The 23669-nt window shown below is 35.9% G+C and overlaps 1 protein-coding gene across 2 annotated transcripts; it reads right to left on the reverse strand.

Moving 5' to 3' along the window:
* Window positions 1–9268: 9268 nt before the first annotated feature.
* cenpf (centromere protein F) lies at window positions 9269–23420 on the reverse strand. Of its 2 annotated transcripts, XM_019121015.2 has the most exons (20): window positions 23132–23405; window positions 22099–22307; window positions 21806–22002; window positions 21547–21656; window positions 21372–21463; window positions 21002–21266; window positions 20657–20859; window positions 20160–20285; window positions 19928–20056; window positions 19660–19782; window positions 19391–19526; window positions 16106–19260; window positions 13788–15788; window positions 13552–13704; window positions 13335–13469; window positions 12945–13106; window positions 12652–12826; window positions 12081–12518; window positions 11769–11929; window positions 9269–10290 (listed from the first exon to the last, which is right to left on the reverse strand). In XM_019121015.2, exons 2-20 carry the CDS (start codon window positions 22258–22260, stop codon window positions 10087–10089), a joined length of 8127 nt encoding a protein of 2708 aa, XP_018976560.2. In that variant the 5' UTR covers window positions 22261–22307; window positions 23132–23405; the 3' UTR covers window positions 9269–10086. The 2 variants fall into 2 exon arrangements, with proteins under 2 accessions (XP_018976560.2, XP_042598498.1); XM_042742564.1 differs by lacking the exons at window positions 9269–10290; window positions 11769–11929; window positions 12081–12518; window positions 12652–12826; window positions 12945–13106 and having other exon boundaries at window positions 13458–13704; window positions 16106–16581; window positions 16618–19260; window positions 23132–23420.
* Window positions 23421–23669: the final 249 nt, after the last annotated feature.

Consider the following 23669-nt stretch of genomic DNA (forward strand, 5'->3'; position numbering starts at 1 on the left):
CAGAGGGGGTTGTCAATACCAAATGACAATGACTGCATACAGAGTGTTTGCAGTATGCATGCATATAATATGGACATGTGATATATTAGTTTTAAAGAGTTTATTTAACTTTGCATAACTACTGCCTTTGTGTTATCTGCACAGACTGTAGACATGATATACAATTGTGTTGAAAACTTGTTGAAAAAAAGTCACCATCATTTCCCATATACGCTAGCTTCTGTTTCCCTTTCCTTTTTCCCATTGTCATTTCACCTTGGCAATCGTACTTTCTCTCACTGAGGTGGCTAAAATTATGGGTCCTTTGGGCAATGACAGAAGAGCATCAAAGGCACACGTGCACTCACATTCCATGCTCACAGTGTTAATAAGCTTCCTTCATGTGCCACTATTATTTTCTGCAAGTTTGATTTTGGAATCACCATACAAAACATAGGCCATAATATTGGCATGGATCTTATTTCAAGCAATTGCGTTGCTGTGAACATATCTTTCATATCCAACAAAATAAATCTGGCTGGCTCAGCTGCGTCACATTTACGGGATCAATTTTGGTAACATGCAGAATGGCCATTACTGAATAGATATGTAGCTTATTTAATATAGTGTAAAAGAATGGGAAAGATCTTAAAACCTCTTAAAAACAATGTGCATTTACTTTTAAATTGTAATATATTTAGATAAAAGTTTAGCATGTGCAGGATGATGATGCATCAGCCAATGTGGTATTATAGGAAATAGAAACATTTGTAAACTTAGTTGTTATAGAACAAAATGTAAAATTATTCATAGAGGCCAATAACGGGTTGGCCCCCTGTCTGGGCCAAGTGGTCTTTTTTATTTTATTTTATTTTATTTTATTTTATTTTATTTTATTTTATTTTATTTTATTTTATTTTTATTTTTATTTTATTTTATTATTGACTGTACATTATTCTTTACATATCACATATTCAAATTTATCTACTTGCCAAATACAATGGCAATTGTAAAAGATTTTATTTAGCATTTTACATCTGCTGTCTCATGCAATAAGTCTTTGGTCTAGTGCTTGTCACCATCCTCAAGAACCCATAATGTAGTAATAGTGTGTAAGAAGTGTATAAACAGTGACATTTGACTCCTGTCAGCTTAGTTTATTGAGCAGCACATACACAAGCTCTCATTAAACTAAAGGAAGTGTTGTGAGTCTGGCAGAGAAGCGATGTGTTTACTATACCATGCTTCTAATTAGAGGTACTTTTTAAACAAGAATTTGATCTATTATCATCCACATAAATCCATTTTCATAGCCAGTAACTGGAAAAAAAATGTTACCCATGTTATTGTATTGAGACTGTAGGCTAGCCACAGGACAGCAGTTAATGACGATTAGCGCACAATGTTTTGCTACCATTATGTATTTTCAATATATTCATAGAAATTATATAACAGTTAGATTCAGTTATCTAGTTATATCTTATTTATGGCTGGCAGGTCACAGCTGTTGACATTTAGAACAATAGCATGATTGTGAGTGTGATACTGAAAAGTGGAAAAAAAGGACTGTGTTTATGGTATAGCTCTTAGGAATAATACTACTAATAATAAAACATAATGGAAATGAACCATGCCCTGCTCCAGAACTTTAACATTTCCACTAAGCTATATTTCAGGTCAGAAAGTGCAGGGACACAGGGACACATTTTCTGTTTATAACACATCCTTCCTTTTAATGCATTGCAAATGAGGTTCCAGTAATACTATTTCTCACTTAACTTTTACTTTCTTTCTTTTTTTTATCTTTCTTTCTTTAAAGTAACATCAGAGAGTTTCCATGTAAGAGACCCTGGGTTGTTCTGCAGAATTTTCATTATTTGTTGAATATCTCTGTTGAAATGAATGTTACAACAACCCAAATATAGGAGCAAATGAAAGTTACTGGGCAAAAACAGACACAATGTCAAAAAAATATTTCCTACATTTTATTCAACAACCAGGTGGCTGTGTTTATTGGCACAGTGATGAAAGTCTAAGAGGGAATCAAAATAAAAAATTTCAGGCAAAATCTAACAAATCAACACACATTTGATTTATTTATATTTTGTTTTTACATATATATTTGTTTTTATAATTAATATAATTAATTTGTAATATTGTTCATTTCGATCATTTTTACATTTGTATCGTGCCTTTTTAACCACTTAGATACGCTATGAATGATTAAATGTACTTATATTGAATTCAGCAGCATCAGTCATGAAAGAATGTGTCTAAATAGAAGATTCATTTACTCACCCTTATGTCAATTTAAACCTGTTAGATCAGCCTGGGCTGTTGGTCTATCAGTTATTTTTATGCCTACTTCCTGCTGTTTCACATTGCAGAATGAAAAAAATGTAATGTTTACGCACAGCACATTTGGGTTTAAGCTCTTTACTAACATCTGTCCATTTATTGGCTTTCACTCTTCACTTCACTTGACTACTTGAAAAAACACTTGGGTCAAATGTCAAACTGCTGACTCAGTGAGCATCTCTCTGACTGACAGGGAGAACATCCACCGGCAGTGGAAAGTTAAACAGTGCCTATTCTTTTTTAGGGGCTCACAGTATATAAATAGAGGCCAGTTTTCTGATCTTAGCAAGATAACGTTCTAATCCATGTTACATAACATTTTGAGCAGCAACCCCTTGACCCAGTGTAAAAAAAATATTTGGCTAGTGTTTGCCATGCACGTGAATGAGCTTATGCTATGCCACAGAAAAACATTGACATTGCATGAAGGGTCACCATACAGTGTGGTCAATGGGAACGTTCTCATGAGCAAACATCTCCATGTCAAAACACATCACCCTGAAAAAGCAATGGTGACAAAGGTGAAATAATTCAATCATTTCGAAACACTTGTTTTTCTTCATTAATTTATAATCAATGTATGGCTGTTTGTTTTTCACTTTAGAAAATAAGCTCTATTAAAGCTACTTTTATACTCGTCTATTGATAATGTGCAATAATGTATAAACATCTCAGGATAAGTCTATTTCCATTCCCATTCCTGACTTAGCAAGCATTTTATGTATAATACATAGGCCCATTAATACGCTTACATAAGATTTTTAAAATAAACATTTGTAAATTGTACTAGTAAATGGATTATAAATGGTGCACATTATTTTCCCCTCTTTTTACATGTCACATGACTCATATTTAATATCTACCATATGTTTTTTATGTTTTTCACCTTTCCCTTGAAATACACAAACTTTTGAAAAATGTCTGTTGGAGGAAAAATCCTTTGATGTGGTGAAATGATCAGAATTGTAGAACAGCTATAATAAAAAAAAAGATGCAAGTCATTTTCAACCAATAAATATCGAAATGGTCTTTGCTTATTTCACTTTTTATGATCATAATTTCAAACTTGTAATACAATTTTTATAGTTTAAGTTGGAAAGTGTTGGAAAGTGTACAATAAACACAAGGCAAAGCAAAATCTCTACATAAAAGCCACTTGAACAGATGGTGTAGTTGACTAAGGCATGGACTTTATATTTTATCATGTAAAAAAGTTAATGAAATTGAAGAAACATCCATTATGTCTTGTTAAGCCTCCAAGTTCTCTCTAATATCTGATATTACTCTAGGTTTTATAATAAAAACTGTATTTTTTTCCCAAAGAAAATCTCTGATCGCATCCTTTGATTAACAACATAAAGCAAGATGACACTTACAGAAGCAGCTTCCAGTGTTGAATTTCACATGGCAAATATGATCTTACCAGTTGCCTTGTACTGCTTTAGCAAAGCACTATGGCTGTGGATTATAAGTGTGCTTATATACAGAACCATTTAGAAGGTTTTATAGAGGCCTCCTTTACTTTGCCAGATTAAAATAGCTATATAAGCCCATTACAGCCCTTTAGGAAATTCAGGGCTGTTGAGGAATACAAAATGTGAAGTGGAAAATCTGGTTACAAAAAAAGACTGGGTCCTACAGTAACTTATAAAAGATTTTTCTTCTTGTTTGTTTGCAGGAACAGATTGGAAGAAATATATCTGTTGATTGGGTGTCACCTTTACCTATTTCTGCCTGAGCTTGAGGAGATGAGGCTTATCAGGATCTTCCAGTTGCATGTCACTTTCTGCTTATCTACAGCTCCACTGGGGAATCCTGAAGTCGAAGGTAAGGATGAGAATGGACATGATGTCTCCTCTGGGATTGGAAGGGATGAGGAGTCAGCACATGCTGTTTGACTGTAATTCCAGAGGAGTCAAGGATATGACTGCTACTTCCAAAGAAACCCTTCAGAACATCTATGCTGCCATGCTTTTGATCTACTTTAGATCTCACTTGCACGACTTCTCTCTATTTTGATCTTGAATTTCTCCCTGACATTCATACTTAATCTTTTATTTATTTTTAACTTTCTCTTTTTTCAGTGTATGTGCATGTTGCTTTAACCAGGCGGCTGGCTGGAATCCCAGGTGGGAGCTAGAGGTTGCAAGTGTTTAGATTAATTGAATATTTCGCTGACCCATTACTAGGGTGAGGTGTGTTCTATATATAGCTTGGATGGATGTATTGGCTCAGCATCAACTGGTTTTCTCCCCCAGATCTTGCTGGCTGAGAGTGAGGTGGAGGGGAGCATTATAATGAGAGGCTGAAATAAAATATCAATGAGAACTCAAAACAGAGGCTGCAGCAAGGGAAAAGGGGAGGTTATTTTTTTTCTTTCTGTGAAGGGAATGCAAACAAGTAAATCTACTGTGGACTTCTTCTCACAATGTGAGCCAACTCAAAGAAATGTCTACAGAGTTTTCTGTTACAGCAATATGAAAAAGTATCAAAATTTGAAACCTTTTCATTTTTCTCATAAAAGATTGTTATACTTTCATAGTTTTAAATTGAAAATCTTATTTAAAAGCTTCTTAAATATGTAATTTTAAAGCTATCACATGAGCAACAGTGTGTTTGTGTCAACCAAAATCATGCTCATAAGTGCAACATTGCTTTTATACAAAAGGTAAGGGCAGTTGTGGCCTAATGTTTGAAGATCAGACTTGTACTGTACTGTACTGTCAGTACTGGCAGGAAATAGTAGGTTGGGGGAGTGAATGAACAGCACTCTCATCCACAACTCAATACCCACAACTGAAGGGAGCAAGGTGCAAAAATGTCTGCCCCTGCTTCACAATTCTATTAGCGAAGGGTATATTAGATGATTACTAAGGAATTCATCTTCCATATGTACTGGGACATACTGTATATAATTAATATATAAATAGAATCATTTAAGTTATTTTGTTGTGATATATTACACATGCATTTCAGTTTAAATACATTTTGTAAGAAATGCATTTAATAGTAGAGTTGCATACATTTGAGAGGAAAAGCATGTATATAAAGCATATAAAAATACTTTACAAAATGTATATTTATTTGCAACAACTGAATTAACAGCAATAATAAGACTACTAAAAAGAACAGATAATGGGGTGATGGAGGCCGTGCTGTGTTGTCATGGTAACAATCCAGGTGAAGATAATGACTCTCTTTTATTGCTCCCTTCACCGAGTGTGTTCTAAATGGCTACATTTTAAGACACAATTGCCCCGCTCTCTCCAAAGTCCTCACTTCAAGGGCTCTGCCCTTCAGAGTAAGTATGGTGTAGAGATGCTCACTTCTGACTGGAATTTTCTCCTCGACACTTACTTTGTCTTTTTTTGCCCTGCCCACAAAAATTGTTCAAAAAAAAATTGTTCATACAAAAATTGTTCAAAAAAAGTAGACCCGTATCTCTGAGCAACACAAAAACAATCAAATTATTTAAACTAATCAACTTATCTAAACATACAATGACTTATCGATACAACATTAATAAACACCTACTGTGTAATGATGTAACCTGCAGAAAGAGTCACTGAAAAATCCTCACCATTAATGCACAGACTATCAGTCTGTCTGGAACAGTGGATTGGATTTGTTGGCCCAGCACATCTTGGACTGAGATCTGGGGAGTTCAACACCTTGATCTCTTTGTCAAGTTCCTGTACAATTGTTTTCAGTATGGCAAGGTGCATTATCCTGTTGAAATAAGCCACTGCCATAAGGAAACACCACTTCCATGAAAGAGTGTATGTGGTCTGCAGCAATCTTTAGTTTAGGCGGTACGTGTCAAAGTAACATCCACATGAACGCCAGGACCCCAGGTTTCAAAGCAGAACATTGCCCAGAGCATAAAACCGCCTCTGCTATCCTGTCTTCTTCCCAATCCTACTGGAATCTCTTCCCAAGGTGAATGGCGCACATGCATCCAGCCATCCACCTGATCTAAAAGAACACGTGATTCAGCAGACCAGGCAACCTTCTTCCACTGCCCCATGATCCAGTTCTGACATTCACATGCCAATTATAGCTGCTTTCGGAGGTGGACAGGGGTCATCATGGGCACTCTGAATGGTGTGCGGCTATGCAGCCGCATACACTGTCCCCCTTGTGCAATCCCCCTTGATGCACTCTGTATTCTGAAAGCTTTCTACCATGGCAAGCATTAAGTTTTTCAATAATTCTGTTCTGTGTGATCGGACCAGACAGCCTTCGCTCCTCACATGCATCAGTGAGCTGGTTGTCCTTCCTTGCACCACTTTTGGTAGGTACTAAACTCTGCATAGCAGGAACACCCTCAAAACTTTTGGAGATGCTCTGACCCAGACATCTAACCATAACTGTTTGGTCCTTGATAAAAGTCACTCAGATCTTTTCACTTTCAGCACAGGAAATTCATGAATGGACTGTTCACTTGCTGCTTATATCTCGCCCCTTGTCATGTTCCATTGTAATGTTATAGTCAATGTTTTTAACTTCAACTGTCAGTGGTTTTAAAGACTTTAGATTATGCATTTTCATTAGACTGGAAAAAGAAATGTGTATTGATTTGTCATCTAGCCATTTTATATGCTGGCAGCTCAGCAGTGATCTGATCAGTCTTCAGACAGTTAACAGTTTTGCCACCTTATTGACATGAAAGTATAAGCAGCATTTTTCTTCCCCCAGTAGACAGTGCATACATAGTTTGTCACGGATTGTAAGCTGATTCATTTACCATGTTGTCCTCACAGTCCTTGACTTTGTTCATTCTTAGCAGAGTCAGCAGTCATTCATGTAATGGAATTTTCCTCAGCAGTACTGAAGCATCATTTTCTTCAATTACCAGGATTGCTGCAGAATGCTTTTTAAAATCTGGAGTAGCCTGCTATTTTAATATGATTATGATTTTGGAAATCTAAAAAAACTAAAATCTTTTCATGTGCTTTTAGTATGCAAAATAGTTCAGCATCAGTGAGTAATATATCAAAGGTAGTTATTGCTTGTTGTGTAGAGAAAAGATACACTATCTGCTATTCCCTTACCACACACCTTTATAATTCCATTTATATTCAGTAGAATATATAACATCAAAATTCAAACTTAAAAACAGAACAGCAGATGTGTATAGAGTTTTGCTGCATACAACTCTCTTCATATTATATTTGTAACATTATAATCAATGTTATTCACTGCACCTGTCAGTGGATTTAATGTTGTGTCTGATCAGTGTACAGCAGATGTGAATTGTTTTTGATTATATCAAGTTATATTTGCCTTACAATTTATTGTACTGTACACACAGTCTAGTTGTGACCAGAAAGAAGGGGATTTAATATGGCACCAAATTCTGATTCTAAAAATGTCTCTGTGGACAGTAAGATTTATATTTTCTATTAAAGCTGTCTGTCCTGAAATATTGAACTATGATCTAATCCAAAGGGCAGCACCTCAAACTCAAAACAATAGTTATAAATGTCAGCTTGCAAGAGGTGCAATATAATAATGTGATGTTTATGGAAGAGACATGCAATTTTGGTAGCACAAGTTAAAATGTATAAATAAAAATGACTTGTGTTCTCATTTTCAATTTACTTTATATGTTAACGTAGAATTCTGTACTAATGTAATAATTCACACGTTATGTGATAAGGACATCTGTGGAGTATTACAGGCCCTATATGTGGTATCATTTTGCTGAAATTATTAAAAGATGACATGACATGATTTATTACTGTACACTGATACACCAGCAGTTACTTCACTGGAGGATGTTCTTGCTTTGCATTGCAAAAAAAAAAAAAAGTGCAGTATGCGGTATGCAGTAAGATAAATCATAAATACATCATAACTGATGTTGCGTTAACTATTAAAAATAGTACTAAAATTATATATTGTTTAAATACTGAAATACCACCTTGGTAACTAAATAAAACAAAAACAAATTGAAGCACAAATATAACTATACTAAAATTGAAATAAATATGAATAAAAAAGGCACATTTAAACTATAAAACTTACAAAATCACATAAAAATTTTACTCAAATTAAAGCTTAAAATATAGAAATAAGAGCTAAATCAAAATATTAATAAATACTATAATTGTGTGTGTGTATATATATATTAGTGCTGTCAAAGGATTAATCGCATGCAAAAACAACAAAGCAGCCTTTGACCTTGGTAACTAAATAAAATAAAAACAAATTGAAGCACAAATATGACTATAATAAATTGAAATAAATATGAGTAAAAAAGGCACATTTAAACTATAAAACTTACAAAATCACATAAAATTTAAACTCAAATTAAAGCTTAAAATATAGAAATAAAAGCTAAATCAAAATATTAATAAATACTATAATTGTGTGTATATATATATATATATTAGTGCTGTCAAAGGATTAATCACATGCAAAATGTTTTTGTTTACATTAAGTATGTGTGCTATGCATATTTATTATGTATATATAAATACACACACACATGCATGTATATATTTCAGAAAAATAGGCTATGTTTATATATTAAACATTTATTTATAATATAAATTATATGTATATAAATAGACATGAAAATATTTTAAATATATATATATCGTGTGTGTGTATTTATGTATACATAATAAATATACACAGAACACAAATATATTATGCAACCAAAAACATTTTTGTATGCGATTAATCATTTGGCAGCACTAAAAAAAAATTATTATATATATATAATATATATATATATATATATATATATATATATATATATATATATATATATATATATACACAGTAATATCATGCTGGAGAAATGGGATTATTATTAGGTAAGAGAAGACTACAAAAAATTCTACAACAACTACATAATAAAAAAAAAAAAAACAACAAAAAATCATCTTATGACATCAAATAAAAAATGGATTGGCATTAATAAAAACGATACACTTCATTTTTTTTAATAGTCATGGTAAAACACTCGTTGTGCATTCTGTCATCAGATAGTATAACAAGTCTGGATTTTCTTCCCAAATCCTCTCAGTTAGACCTTAACCAAACCTCAGAGATTTTCAGACTGAATTCAAAAGCAAAGGTATTGATTTACTGGGCAGACCTGTATTGAGTCAAAACCTGAAATGATTTAGAATTAGATGCCTGCTCATTACGGGTCCAATAAAAGTAGACATTTGTATTAGACAGTCTGCATCTAAATCTCTACATATTATACAGCTTAAATGAATGCTTCCAGGCTGTAATTTATCATTCCTTACCAATAAAGTCTGCTGCAATTCTTGTGTGTGAGTAAGCAGCCAAAAGGCCACTTTTAGAGAACAGAAGTACACAAACAAACATATTTGTAAGGCAGAGTGAACTTTAGTAAAGTAGTAAGAAAAAGCAATGACATATAGTAAAACGGAGTGATTAGTTATAATGTTTCTAAAAAGAAAAAGAAAAAAAAAAACTCAAAATAATAAAAGAAATCAGGTCAATGTAATACATACAATAAAATGATACAGCTTTTCTGTGTTAAGGATAAAACATCAATCATTCTGTGTTTTGAAACAGTAAAAAAGAAAAATTAGATACAAGATTAGAAATCAGAAATGTAACAGAAACAAAATACATACAATACAGCTGCCCTTGAACAGTATTTACAAAGCTAAAAAGCCAGTGCATAAACATTCAGAAAAATATAGCATTTTAAAAAAAATAATAAAATAAAAAAGGGAAATTCACATGGCATCCCACTAATCACTGAACTTGGCAGTTGTCGTTTTGTTTTGGAGAGGCACTGACCCGTTGTTGTTTCTCCGGGGTCTTTTTGAAGCTGCGAGAGCGCCTGCTAATTTTCTGCTCTATAGCAGGCACTGGGCTTTCACAGCTGTTTTCCCGTGGACGGTTGGTGAGTGGAGATAATACAGCCGCATTGCTCTGGATCGCCTTAGGCACCTGGACCTGAAAGTACATGGACATGATGTCAGGAGCGAGCAGTGCTGGGCTGCCAAGAATATCCAGCGGCAATATCAATGTTCAAAACAACTCGTACTGTACACTCCTCTGGGGAAGTGTCAAGATGTGGACAAGTGCAAATGAATAAATATAAAATCTTGCAATCAATCAATCTATCTATCTTCTCTCCTCTTCAAACCTTTACACCCAGCACGTACTTTAAGGAGAAGAATGAGTGCTGAATAGTAATTGAAAACTGGCTGTGCAGCACACTGACTAATGGTTTGCTCATCCTCCCCATGCACCCTGCCAACGGCTCGCATCTGTTTCACTCGAAGCTTAGCTGTTCATTAAGAACTTCAGCTTTTACAATCCATTAAATAGGTCTGCCAATTGTACAAAAACTTTAACTTATGTTGAAGCACTTGCTATGGAACTAATGGCCAATTGTTTGAGGGTCTACGCACAGAAATGTTTATACAATGTTTCAAAAGTATAGCCAATAGGTTCACTTATATTGTAACGCTATTCACTTACAAGTACCTCACTCTAACTTATATTCTTGCTTGCTATATTCTGTTTTTGTGGCCATGCAGGAATGCAGAACTTCATAAAAGCTTAACTTAACTGAATTGTATATCTGGGGCATAAAAGTTACTCCACAACATGTGGTCCTGACTCCCCTTGAATTCTTAAAGAATAACTGGGAAAATCTCTAGGAAATGGTGACCTGGGGTAAGATGACATGATTAGAACTTCGAATGAAGTCAAAAGCTGACAGGAGAGCTTTAATGCTTCAGAGCACTTAACTTCTTTCCATCTAATCTGAAATGTCATGCAGAATGTCATTTGGAAATACATTCATGGTCAGTAATTTTAAGAGTGGTAAATGAGTTAACTACAGATTGCAGTAACCTTTTCTGAGGGTCTGTGAAGCCCTCCCGCAGTTAAAGAAGACTAAATGTTTTCAGCAACACAATGTGTTTTTAATGGCATTCCCTGATTTTTGTTCTTACAATAATTATACTTCTAGCGCTGTAATTATTCTGGTCTACTCTTACAGAATAATGGTTATTATAATTCACTTAAAATACAAATGTAAAATAACATTTAATATTAATATATAAAAATGTTTAACTTGAAATGAAAAAGTATATGTATATATATATAAAAACATAACTAATAAAATGAAATGATGAAAACAACAAAAATGACTACAATAATAATAATAATTATAAAGGGCCCATCTGTGCCCTATAATGAACATCGTAAAATAAGAAATATTAGATCTTCCTATTTGCTTGTGCACAGTGGAATATTGCCATTGGAATATTCATATATACAGTTTTTAATATCACAGACATTGGTATTGGAATCAATATTATCATCATCAATTTGAGGGAAGGAAAAGTTTATATTGAAGTTTGTTCATTGTTCACTTTAAAAGATGTAGTTGCAGGAAATACAGAGGCAGTTCTGCTCACAGTGTTTGAAGTTCTGCCCTCTGCTGTCTGTTTGGAGACTTGCACAGGATGCTCTGCTGAAACCGCAGTCATCCGGGCGGCCAGACGGGGGCTGCAGCGCTGCACTGTGGTTCTGCGAACGATGAACGGACTCATCTCTCCAACTGGAATATCTGCAAAACCTGTGCAGAAAGATGTGATGTAGATGTGTAAAAATAGCAATAAATAACGTATTCCTTTCAGTGTGAAAGCTTTATTGAGAACAACTCATATGAATATGAATGTACCCTTGACGTGGACTACAGCAAATGACAAATTGCGATAACCTCTCACCTTTCTTAACAAGTTCAGGCAAACCCTCTGGTCTGAAATCCTCATCGTCTACATCTAGTGTGGCTTTAGGTGTGGCAGCTGCAGCTTTTAGTCTCTTGGTGATACTGTGCAAGGCTTCCTGTGCTTTGTTAGGAGTGTCATCTGCTGCTCTCTGTCTCTTTCCTGCTGGCATGTTTGCTTTGTCTTCCACTGGTTTACTGTTCTCCAGGTCAATCTTATCAGACCTGAGGGACCTCCTGGTCTTGGGGGTCTTTGTCTGGGTGCTCAACTGCTTGAGCTGGTTCTTGAGGCTTTCATTGGTCTCTTCCAGCTTGTGAACTTTGACCATAAGGCTGCAGTATCGGTCCATGCTCTCATCCGCTTCACGGCTCTTTTCCTCCAGAGCTTCCTTCAGCTCCTGTAGTTCTTCCTGCGTGGTGTCACAACTGCCGGCATCACCTGTTAACAAGAATTCCAGATACATTTATTAGTTTGAATTATTTCTTTGTCTTAACACTTTTCAACTTATAAGGTGACAGACCAATGCAAGCTAAGTTTACTATATTAGACCAAGTGCTTATCTTGTTCATACCTTGCTTTTGTGAGGCCTGCAGTGCTGCTATCTGTTGTCCCTGTTGCTGAAGTTCTTCCTGAAGTGCCTGCTTCTCACTCTCCAGCTGTTTGCATGACTTCATCCACAAATTGATCTTACTCATAGCACTGTCCTTCTCTTTGGACAAGCGCACAACCTTTGAGTCTAACTCTGCCTACAGGGACCAAGACCAATAAATATGACGGTTAATTATTTGACTAAAACTTAAACATTGAACAGAATTTAAAAATATTTATTATATATTACAGGAATGGGAAAGGCAAAAACAATACCTTTTCTTTTTCACAAAGTTCTAATTTGTTTTGTAACTCCTTGAAGGTAGAGTCCACATCTGCATTTTGAGACTTGAGGCTATTGAGGTCTGATAGATATTGTGCAGCCTTTTCTTCAACTGCCATACTTTCTTCCTTCAGTTTATTAAGCTCCATCTCATTCTGTAGAGAAAAACAGAGAAGATCTTGATCAGAAATACAGTAAAATGAGAAATAATTTTCTGAAATATTATTACAGTTCAAGATAACTTTTCTATTTCTATTTAAAAAAAAATATATTTAATTCTTATTATTATGCATTGTTACCATAACATCTCTTGCCAGAACATACAGTCCTACTCATAAAAAGCACATTGTTGCTGCTATTGTTGCAGTGTTAGATCTGCCTACCTGCTGCTGTACATGTTTCAGGTTCTCCTCATGCCTCTTGTTGTTTTCCTTTATCTGAACATCATGACTTTCCTGAATATCAGATATATTCTTCTGTAGGACATCTTTCTCTGTTGTCAGTGCTTCCAAGCTGACCTGGAACGTGCAATAAAATAGAGTGTAAGCAGAGACTGAACATTCATGAAGCCGGTAAACACGGTAAAAGCAGAATTCATACCTTGTATGTCACGATTTGTTTTTGAGACTCCTGCAGTTGACAAGTCAATAGATTTTGATTAATCTCCAAAGCATTCTGTCTTTCCCTTTCCTCACACAGTTGTTGCTGATGTTGTGTTTGGAGGTGCAAACTGCTCTCATGTAGTGCATTTAACTGAAAAGAAATATGAATAAATTAATATATGTGAAATAAAAAACAAGGACAAAATATGAACAGCTAAAGATGACAAAAAATACCTTTTCTGTTACTTCTGAGTTCATGAGCTTCATGGCATCAAGTTGGCTCTCCAGATGCTGGATATTATTCTCCAAAGAAGTTACACTTGTCTGCAATACCTCTATCTTGGTAGACTGCATTTGTGCCGTCTCCTCCAACTGTGCAATAGTAGACTGCAACACAATCTTGTCCTTTTTCAATTCATCACGCTCTTCTTGAATTGAAGACAGTGCCTGCAGCTCAGCTATTTGTGACTGAAGTTGTGCGTTTTCTTTGCTAAGCTCCTGCTGCTTGTTTTCAAAGTCTTTCAAGAGCGACTGGTTAGATGAACGAAGCTCCTCTTGACACCTTTCATATTCAAGGACCCTCTGTGCAAACTCTTTGTTTTCAGATTGCAAAGACAGCAACTGAGCGCTCAAATCCTGTGCTTTCAGTTCTTTCGATTCTACTTCTGCTCGACAGAGCTGAAGCTCCTCCTCCATGGCACCAACTTTTAAATGGAAGTCTTCAATTATTTGTTGCTGGTTCACTGTTGCCTCTTCCACAGATTTAAGCTTTTCAGTAGCTGCTTGATTGGACAACTGCAATTCATCAATTAGGTTGTTCTTTTGTTGAAGTTCTTGCTCAAGTTTATACTTCTCCTCCTTGAGTTCTTTCAGCTCACTGACCATCTCTTCAATTTTCTTGGTAAGCTCTTGTGCTTCAGCCTGTACTTCCTCGAGCTCAGCTTTGTCAGTCTCGGCTTGAAGAATGGCATCCTCTAGATTCTGGTCAGAAAGTTCTTTATCTCTCTCAAGCTTTTCAATGTTGTCCTGAAGAACATCTGCCTTCCTCTGGGCAGCTTTGAGCAGCTGACTCATGTGGTTCTTTTTCCGTTCATCAGATTCAATTCGTACCTTCAGTTTTTCAATACCCTGTCTCATCTGAGCTACCTCCTCCTGAGTAGAAATCAACCTAGAGGCTATCTCACCTTTCTCCAAAAGGGACGATTCAAGTGATTGGGACAGCCTGATATTCTCATTCTCAAGTGAATGGATTTTGGAAGACATGTTTTCAGACTCTCTTGAAGCAAAATTCTCATTTCTCTTTAAACCATTCAATTCACTTTGCAGTTTTTTGTTGTCTTCATTTAAAACAGCCACTGTATTCTCAAGGTTTTGAGACCGTTGAATGAGTTGCTCTTTTTCTTTCAGCAGAACATCAATTTGGTTAGTTGTCACCTCGTTTTTTCTCTTCCCAATCCTAATGTCCTCTTCTAGCTCTTTTATAAGTTCTCGTGTATTGGTTTCTCTCTTCTCCAGAAGCTCAGCCTTTTCTTTCCACTTCATTAAGGAGAGATTTTCATTTTCCCTTTCATCAGCACACAAAATAAGCTCTTCTTTAAGTCGCCCACCTTCTGCCATAGTTATATTAAGTTGTTGTTCAAGGCTGCAATTTGTCCTCCTAGCTGCTTCAAGCTCTGCTGCTTGCTTCTGCTTCTGTTCTTGTATCTCTTCTATGTCAGCCTCCATGGACAGAATGTGCTTCTCTAAATTAGCCTTCTCCGAACGCACTCTTTTTAGTTCACTCTCAGTCTGGAAAAACTTCTCATTCCACTCACCTTTTGCAATCTCTAAGCTTTCCATCATCTCCATAACATCTGAGAGCTGGCATTTGGAGGTCTGCAACTGTAGTCTAAGTGAATCAATCTCTTCTGTCAACTCTCCAATGTGGTTGTTCAGTTTCATGTTTTCTTGAGTAATGGACGTCAGCTTGTCTGTGACATTTGTCTTTTCTATTTCAATTTCACGAATTTTGCCCTCCAAATCCAAGCACAAATCCTTTCTAGCTGCCATTTCAGATTCCAAGACTTCAAACTGGGACTGCAAATGAACAAGCTCCGTTTCTCGCTTTGTTAGAGCTTTCTTAAGTGCTTCAAGTTCCACAAGTGATGTTTCACTTTCTGGTTCTGGCGTGGAGTCTGACTGTTCTGGTTGATGCAGTATGTTCTCTTGTGCTTCATGTGTTATTTTTTCCATTTCCTGATCAAGATGGGGAAAAAAATATAAATACAAATGAAGAGAAATTAAATAAAATAGATTTTGACACAAGCAGTGCTTTAAATCCATATTTCACCAAGGTACATTTTCAAAATGCAGCAATTTAAAGGTGCAATCTGCCATTTTATAATTTGTTTTGTATTGGTGCCATTGTAAAAATGTGCAGATCAGTCAGTCATGATCAATTTACTTCAAGTAAAATACACCTTTAAGTAAGCTGTTTAACTGAATTTGTTTATAAACTCTGAATTAAAAAAACAGAGATAATCTGACTTTATGTTGTGAAATACATAGGTTACCTGGGATGGTTCAGCAGCCAGCAGGGAGGATGATGCAAGGTCCAATTCCTGCAGTTGTTGCATGGTTGCCTCGAGTTGTGAGGACAAGATCTCTGTGTGTTGCTTTTCTTCTTTAAGTTTGGCCTCTAACTCATTTCTGAAATTGAGCATTTGCTCCTCCATCCTCTGGAGCTCTTTAGCATGCTGTAATTTGATTTGTTCAATTTTAATTCCTGTTTGCTCCTCCATGGTTCTGACAGTCTCCTTAAGAACATGAGACATCTCCTCAGGCTCCCTGGATTTATTTTGCATTTCCTCTTTCAGCGGTATATGTTTGCCATCCTCATCTGATGACAATGACGTTTGGGCCTCTTCTTGTGAATCAAGATGCTCAACAGGTGATGAAACACCCAGAACAGCAATATCTTCTTCAAAGGGCAAAATAGATGTGTCAGCAAATGGCATTTCGCAAATATCTTGGTCATTCTCATCTGCAGTTTGCTCTTTGTTCAGTGTCTCTGCATCAGAGTTTGCTGCAAGAATCTTCTCAGATTGAAGTTGTTCTATGTAAGTTTGCTGTTCTGCGATTTGAGATACCAGAGAATCGTTTGACTGCTTTAATTTATCAATTTCCTCACGGGAATTCTGGGCATCTGCTTTTAATCCTTGAAAATCAGATTCCAACTTAAGCTTTTGTTCCATAAGATTGTTATACATTGCTTCAAGGTTTGCCTGCTTACAATTCTCTTGCTCTAGGGAAACTTTAAGTGTTTCATGGGTTGCACGTAAAGACTCCAACTCAGTGAATAATGCAGAACTGGATAGTTGTTCTTTCTGCGTTTCCTCCAAACATGCAGATAGCTGTGACACTTCAAGTGCACTTTTTGCATAGTCTTCTTTGATGGACTCGAGCTCTGCTTGTAGGATGGACCTCTGTGCCTCTCTCTCACCTAACTTTGTTTCAAGAACACTGATATTGCCTTGCAGTGCCTCTACTTGTGCTTCAAATGAATTAATGCAGGTTTCATTATCTTCAAGATCCATCTGCAACATTTCAAGCTGTACTCTGATTTTGTTCATGTTAATGTTTTTTTCGTTCAGTGCCTCTAACGCTTTAGCTTTCTCAGATTGAGCCTCCTGAAGTTTTCCTTTCAAAGATTTAATCTCACAGGATTTTGCAGCTTCTTGGCTTTTTAAATCTGCCAAAGCAGCTTTGAGACTGTCTATCTCCTGCTCTTGTGGAGATGCACTTTGTTTCAAGTCTTCAAGTTCCTTTGCAACTTTCTGATAGGAATCAGTGACCTCCCTGAGCTGGTCCATAGATAAGTCAAGATCTTGCTTCAACTTTAACTTTTCAAGAGCAGCCTCCTCTAGTTTCTCTGAAGCATTTCTGGCCTCTAGACATTTGCTCTGTAATTCTGCCCCAAGAACACTGATGTGCTCCTCTAAACTCTTTTGTTTTTTAAGATGAGTTTCAATTTCAGAGATATGAGTTTCAGATTCCTTGTTGTGTCTTTCAGTGAGCTTCTTTATACTTGTCTCTAATAACGCTTTTTCTTCAGATATGTCTTGTAAATTTTTTTCCAGACTTAAATTCAGCTCTGCAGATGAGTCAAATTGTTTTTGAAGGCTTTCTATTGAATTCTTTAGTGTGGTGGACAAATGATTTGAGGCTTCAAGCTCAGTTTGCATTAACACAATATTTTCTGCCACAGCATCTTTTTCAGCAAGTGCTCCTGTCATTTCAGAAACCTGTTTAAGAAGATTTTCTTTCTCTTGGCAAACAACATCATGGAATTTCTGGAGGCTTTCATACTTCTCAGCTAGATCATTAGCTTTATTTTCGACCTCTTGTTGTTTCACTTTGAGTAGTGCATTATCATGCTCTAAGCTTGATGCCTTCCTTTTTTCTTCTTCTATATATTCTGCAAGATTCTCAGCTATTGTCTTCTGATTTTCCAACTCAGTGGCAGTCTGAACTTGTAGTTCCTTTACTTTTTCCAGGGAACTTCTGGTTTCTTCTGCTTCAGAAACAAGACAATTAAACTGTTCTTCAAGAGAACAGAATGACTTATTCTTTTGTAGCAGAGATTCAACTTCAAGAATAAGATCTGTTTCCCTCTTTTCCACTAAAGACACTTTCTCTGCTAGATCTTCTCTGACTTTAGAAATATCATCATACTTTCCTTGGATATCTGCATTTAAATCTTTTTGACACTTTAGGTCTGATTCCAAGAGGGCAATCTTCTCAAGTACCTCCTGCAGGGATGTTTCCACATTCAGTTTTTCTTGTTCCAGCTCTTTGTTTTGTACAAGGCGGTCTTCACATTCTTTAGCTAATGTGTCTTTCTCCTCTTTAAATTTCTCTAGCTCCTGCTCTCGCAAGGCAAAGGTTTCCTGAAGATGCTCAATCTCAGTTCTGTTCATTTCAATAATAGAGTCCTTTGATTTAGCCAGGTCACAAGCACTTTCATATTCAGCAAGGAGTTGACCATGGGCCTTATCCAATCCTTCCACCTTACTTGTTTCTTGATGCAGTTTAGCTTCAAGCTCACTCAACTGCTCCTGCATCAGAGTGATTTGTTGCTTCAAATTGTCCATTTCCTTATTATGTTTTTGATGTGTCTCACATAACTGCTGTTGAAGCTCCTCATATACTCTACCTTTTTCCTCCAGCTCCACACATTTTACAAGCAGTTCACCTTTGAGTGAATCAATCTGACCAGATAGGCAAATCTTCTCATTTTCTAAATCCTGCATCGTTTTCTGGAGACCATCATGGGCATAATTGAGTTTGGCTTTATCATTCTCCAGATCTGCAATTTTACTCAGCATTTCTTCACGGTTGGATTCAGTGTTATTAATCAACTGTTCCTTTTCGGTTTTCCACTGCAGAAGAGCCTCAAACTCTTTCTTCATCTCAGCAGCTTCTTTCTGACAGGAGTTTGAGGTCATTTTGAGGTCTTCCTTTTCTTTCTCCATAGCACAAATCTTGTTAGCTTTGAGTTCAACTTCATGAACTAGTTTTTGCAACTCGGCCTGACTCTTCATATTCTTTGCTTCTGTTTCAGCCAGAGTTTTCTTGGCATTTTCCAATTCTTGAGCAGATGATACACTTTGATGGTCCATTTTTTTGCGAAGCTCAGTCAGTTCCTCACTCTGGGTTTGTGTCTTAACTGAAAGTAGCAAGTAAAAAAAAGGATAAGATTAAGTATTTCTTTAGATTCTTTATGAAATATTTGTTTTTAAAGTGTTATAATGCAATACATTTAATTGGTACATTTTTAATAAGCTTTTAAAACATACCTTTTAAATCATCCACCATTGATCGGCTTTTGGCAAGGTTTTGCTCAGTATTTTGTTTTTCCTCTTCAAGTTGTTTGACCCTTTTCATTCCTTGATCTAACTGACAACTGAGAGTATTCTTCTCTCTCTGCAACTCCTAGGACGAGAAGAAACAACACATTTAAATGCTGGCATGCTCTGCATACTCTATAAAGTAAAATCTGTTATTATTAAATGAAAACAAGCAAACTAATACCTTATCTTATATAACAGATACCCATGCAACTTACATCAAATTTCTTCTTTAATTCTGTCTCCTTCACTTGACTGGCCTGCAATGCCTGTTCAGACCTGAGAAGTTTCTGTTTCAGCTCCTCCAAATCTTTCTCCAGTCGATTCTTTAGAGCAGTTACCTTTGAAACCAGTGACATTTTGTTGTGATTATGCATGTTTGGGTTAAGTAACTCGAAAAGAAATGAAGAGAGAAACTATAATGTACAGAAACATGTCATTTATAACATGCCTAAAACATTATTCACAGCTGAATTTTCAAATTACCTTATCCATATCTGACTGCAAAACATTGTACTCTTTTTTGGCTTGCTGGATCTCCATACTCATTTTATTTTTCACCTGGTTAAATTGCTGATCAAGAGCTTGATGGGAGCTTTGAAGCTGTGCAAGTTCCTGAAATGAGCGAAAGGACAAACAGTTTTTAGTTTGAACTCATCCAACATTCAGAAATATAAAACATATGTTAAATGAATTATATTTGACAGTAAGACAAGACCTTTTGACTCTCTCTCTCCTGGTCCTTGATTTTCTGCTCCAAAGATCTATGCATGCTTTCAGCATTATGTCTCTGACAGTTCATCTCCTCTGTTACCTGCTTCAGCTTCACCTCAAGAGATGAACACTGAGGAGCCAAATCAACCAAAGATTAACTACTATATTCACATGATTTAACATACTGTTCAACCAAAAGACTGCACAACACACAACATATAAAATACATACAGTGGCCTCTAAAACTGGACATGCCAAGCCAAGTGGCAATTATTTGTAATAACCAATCACACTTTTGAAGCAAAGTAGTTCAAAACAGTTTTGTGCAATGATTTTCCTGAAGGTGTGCATTTAATATTTTGTAATATAATACAGAGACATTCATATATTTGAAGTGTTTTAGGTCTCCAAGTACTTTTCTGGGGCCACTCAACATAACTTAATATGACATAGCTTAAAAGATAAGATGACAAAATATAAATGCATTAAGCTGACCTATACCTTAGAAACTGACTGCTCATACTGTCCTGTAGCCTTTGTGAGTTCATCTCTGGACTTGCTGAGGAGTTTGTCCTTTTCTGCCAGCTCTTTCTTGGCCATTTCGAATTGACTTTGAATTTCACTGAATTTATTGATCTGATTCTTCATTTCCTTCTCTTGAGCCTGAAGACGGAGCTCTAACTCAGAAACCCTTGACCTTAGATCTGAGCAGCATAAGAAAAAAAAAAAAGGGAAACAAAATGTGTTACCTTGAGGCATATGAAGATTATTACTGTAGTGCTATACTCAAAATCATATTTTCATTTACATAATAAAAAATAAATCCATCTGTAAGGTCAGACCAACCTTGATTTATATTCTTAAGCTGTTCCATCTGCTGTGATCCAGCTGTGTCACTTTGAGTGCCTGATGTGAACTGCTGGTGGGGCTTAATTGGCGTGTCATCGAAAGACCATGACATCCCAGAGGGTCCGTTTCTTCTTCTAGAGGGTGTCTCCATCACAGTCAGAGACTGATGACTGTGTGTTTGGTCTTGCTGCCAAGGGAAAATTGAGGACCCTGCCTGCTGTCTTGCAATGTCTTTATGGCTTACTGCAGACTGGTTCAGAAGCTTCAAGTGTTACAAAAAAAGAGATGCATTTTTACTATTTAGTAAATTAATATAATTACTAGCAACAAGGCTCTTTTCACAAACAAAAATATGTATTTTACTTACTTTTACATGCATGACTTTGATTTCAGCTTCCAGCCTTTTCCGCTCCTCAACCTCTCGATTGTACTTTTCCTGTAGGTCACTTATTTTTGAATCTGAAGATGCAATTATTACAGTGTTACAGTGTGCTGCATTCATTCTGAACTGCATTTTTAGCTTTGTGTAACTTATATTTTACCCTGTTGCCAATGATTAGGTGTTGCAGGGGTTGCAAAAGTTTTCTGTGGCGTACTATGCTGGATTTCTGAAGCATGTGAAGTTTGGGACCATTCCAATTCATGCTTGTACCTGAATGAAAAGGGTCAAATTAAGCCAAGACGAGTCTTATTGTTTATAATATGTTCTAATATTTAAAGGTTATTCAGTTATTTACTTAATAATGATGATATTATATTGACTGCTTAGGCACAACAAAGTATTAAACACCGTCCACTTACTTTTTGACCTCTTGTTCTAGTCTATCAATCTGCTTCTTGCTCGAGTTGAGTTGACCCTCCAGATAATTCACCTGTTGCTCTTTTGTTTGGATGTCATGTGTAAGTTTCTGTCTAGACTTTTCCAGACTTTCACAAGATTCTACCAAAGACTGATTTTCCCTCTTAAGGGCAGATGCTTCACTTTTCTCACTGTCCATCTGTAACAAAATATAATACACATATGATGCAAATTTAACAGCATTCATTAAGATGCAATAGAGGAAATCTACTCCATTGTTTCTCAGGTAACTGACCTTTTGCCTCTGTTTTTGAAATGTAGCTTCAAGGGAATCCAGCTGAAACTGTTTCTGCTGTCTTTCCTTCTTTAACTTGTCAAGTTGCCTTTCAATCTCTTGGATCTTTTGTAAGGCCTTTGCAGGAAGGCCATCCTTCCACTCTTCTACAGCCCAGCTCATACTTACTTAAGATGCTGTGTTGCTCATCAAAGACACTCTGGCATGCTCTGAAAAATGCAATAAGGTAGACATTTGTTCAGTAAAACCCTCAATCACGCAGCTAATTTTTTTTAGAACCATGTACAACATTAAACAGAATATAAAAGTGAAACAAAATAATATAAACATTTGATCATATACAATACAATAATATACACAATTAAAATTATTTAAAATTTAAATTATTATTACAGTTCAGTGTGTTCATAAGTATTCACACGTTTTGATACAATTTAATGTTTCTTCAATTTTCTTATAAAGTGTGTTTTTCCCTCACCTAATCAGATACAACAATCTCAAAAATATATATACTATAAATATTGTCAAATTTAGCATTCAGTGCAGTTAATGAATAGAGAATACAGCGTGGTTTCAGACAGATTTAGCACAATCGATTAAACGGTCACCAAAGTCTGACAAAAAGCATTACATGTCACGAGAGTTCACCAGTATATAAATATATGGTAACAATAACTTTAAAAAGAAAAAAAAGAAGTTACATATATAAACCAGGACATGTATTGTAATAGTTTTGTACTTATATCACGTGAAACGCGCAAAGAGGACCTTTAGGATGAAAAGAGTTTGCTTTCGTTTCCATAAATAATAATAACAATAATAATAATAAAAAGAAGAGGCACGGTTGTGAGAGATTATAAAAGAGCTCTAAAAAATTATTTATAGATAAACCCGGCTATGATGACACAATACGAAATCATCACGCGGTTGGTTTTAACACATCAATCAAATAAATGTATAAAGACAAAGACTTTAGACATATCCCACTCTCAACAATAATATACTACATTCTACAAAAGATACAAAAACTTACCCGAAATAAAGTATGAACCCCTCACGGTTACCCTAACCTTCTTCTTCTTGTGTCTGTTCTTCAGTTACTAGAGTAGAAAATTCAAAAAGAGCTCAACGTCGTTGTTGACGGACTGCAGCGTCGTTATTGGTGCGTTTGACAAATGACGTAAGAACATATCGGGCTCTGATTGGACACTCCTATCCATTCAAATGTAACGCCACTGCCCTGAAATGAATGACTATCGGGCGGTTTAGTTATTTAGCTCTCGTCCAAACATGCAGACAACTGACGAGATACAGAAAATAACACACACACCTAAAGACAAAAAATTTGCTTCAAAGGAAGGCATCCTCTTTCTTCAATATCCCTAGTTATTAATATAAAACTATTTTAAGAATCGTTCCTATCTGTATTATTGCTGGCTTTGTGCAAACTGGTGATCATAATAAATGCACCACATATGATTTGTGATTATGTGGAATGATTTCTAATCCCTTGCTGTTATGCACTTCAGAATGGTTACACTTCTGTTCCTGTTTGTCTTCCAGAATGCAGA

This window comes from Cyprinus carpio, chromosome B17, assembly GCF_018340385.1.
Source record: "Cyprinus carpio isolate SPL01 chromosome B17, ASM1834038v1, whole genome shotgun sequence".
Classification (NCBI taxonomy): Eukaryota; Metazoa; Chordata; class Actinopteri; order Cypriniformes; family Cyprinidae; genus Cyprinus; species Cyprinus carpio.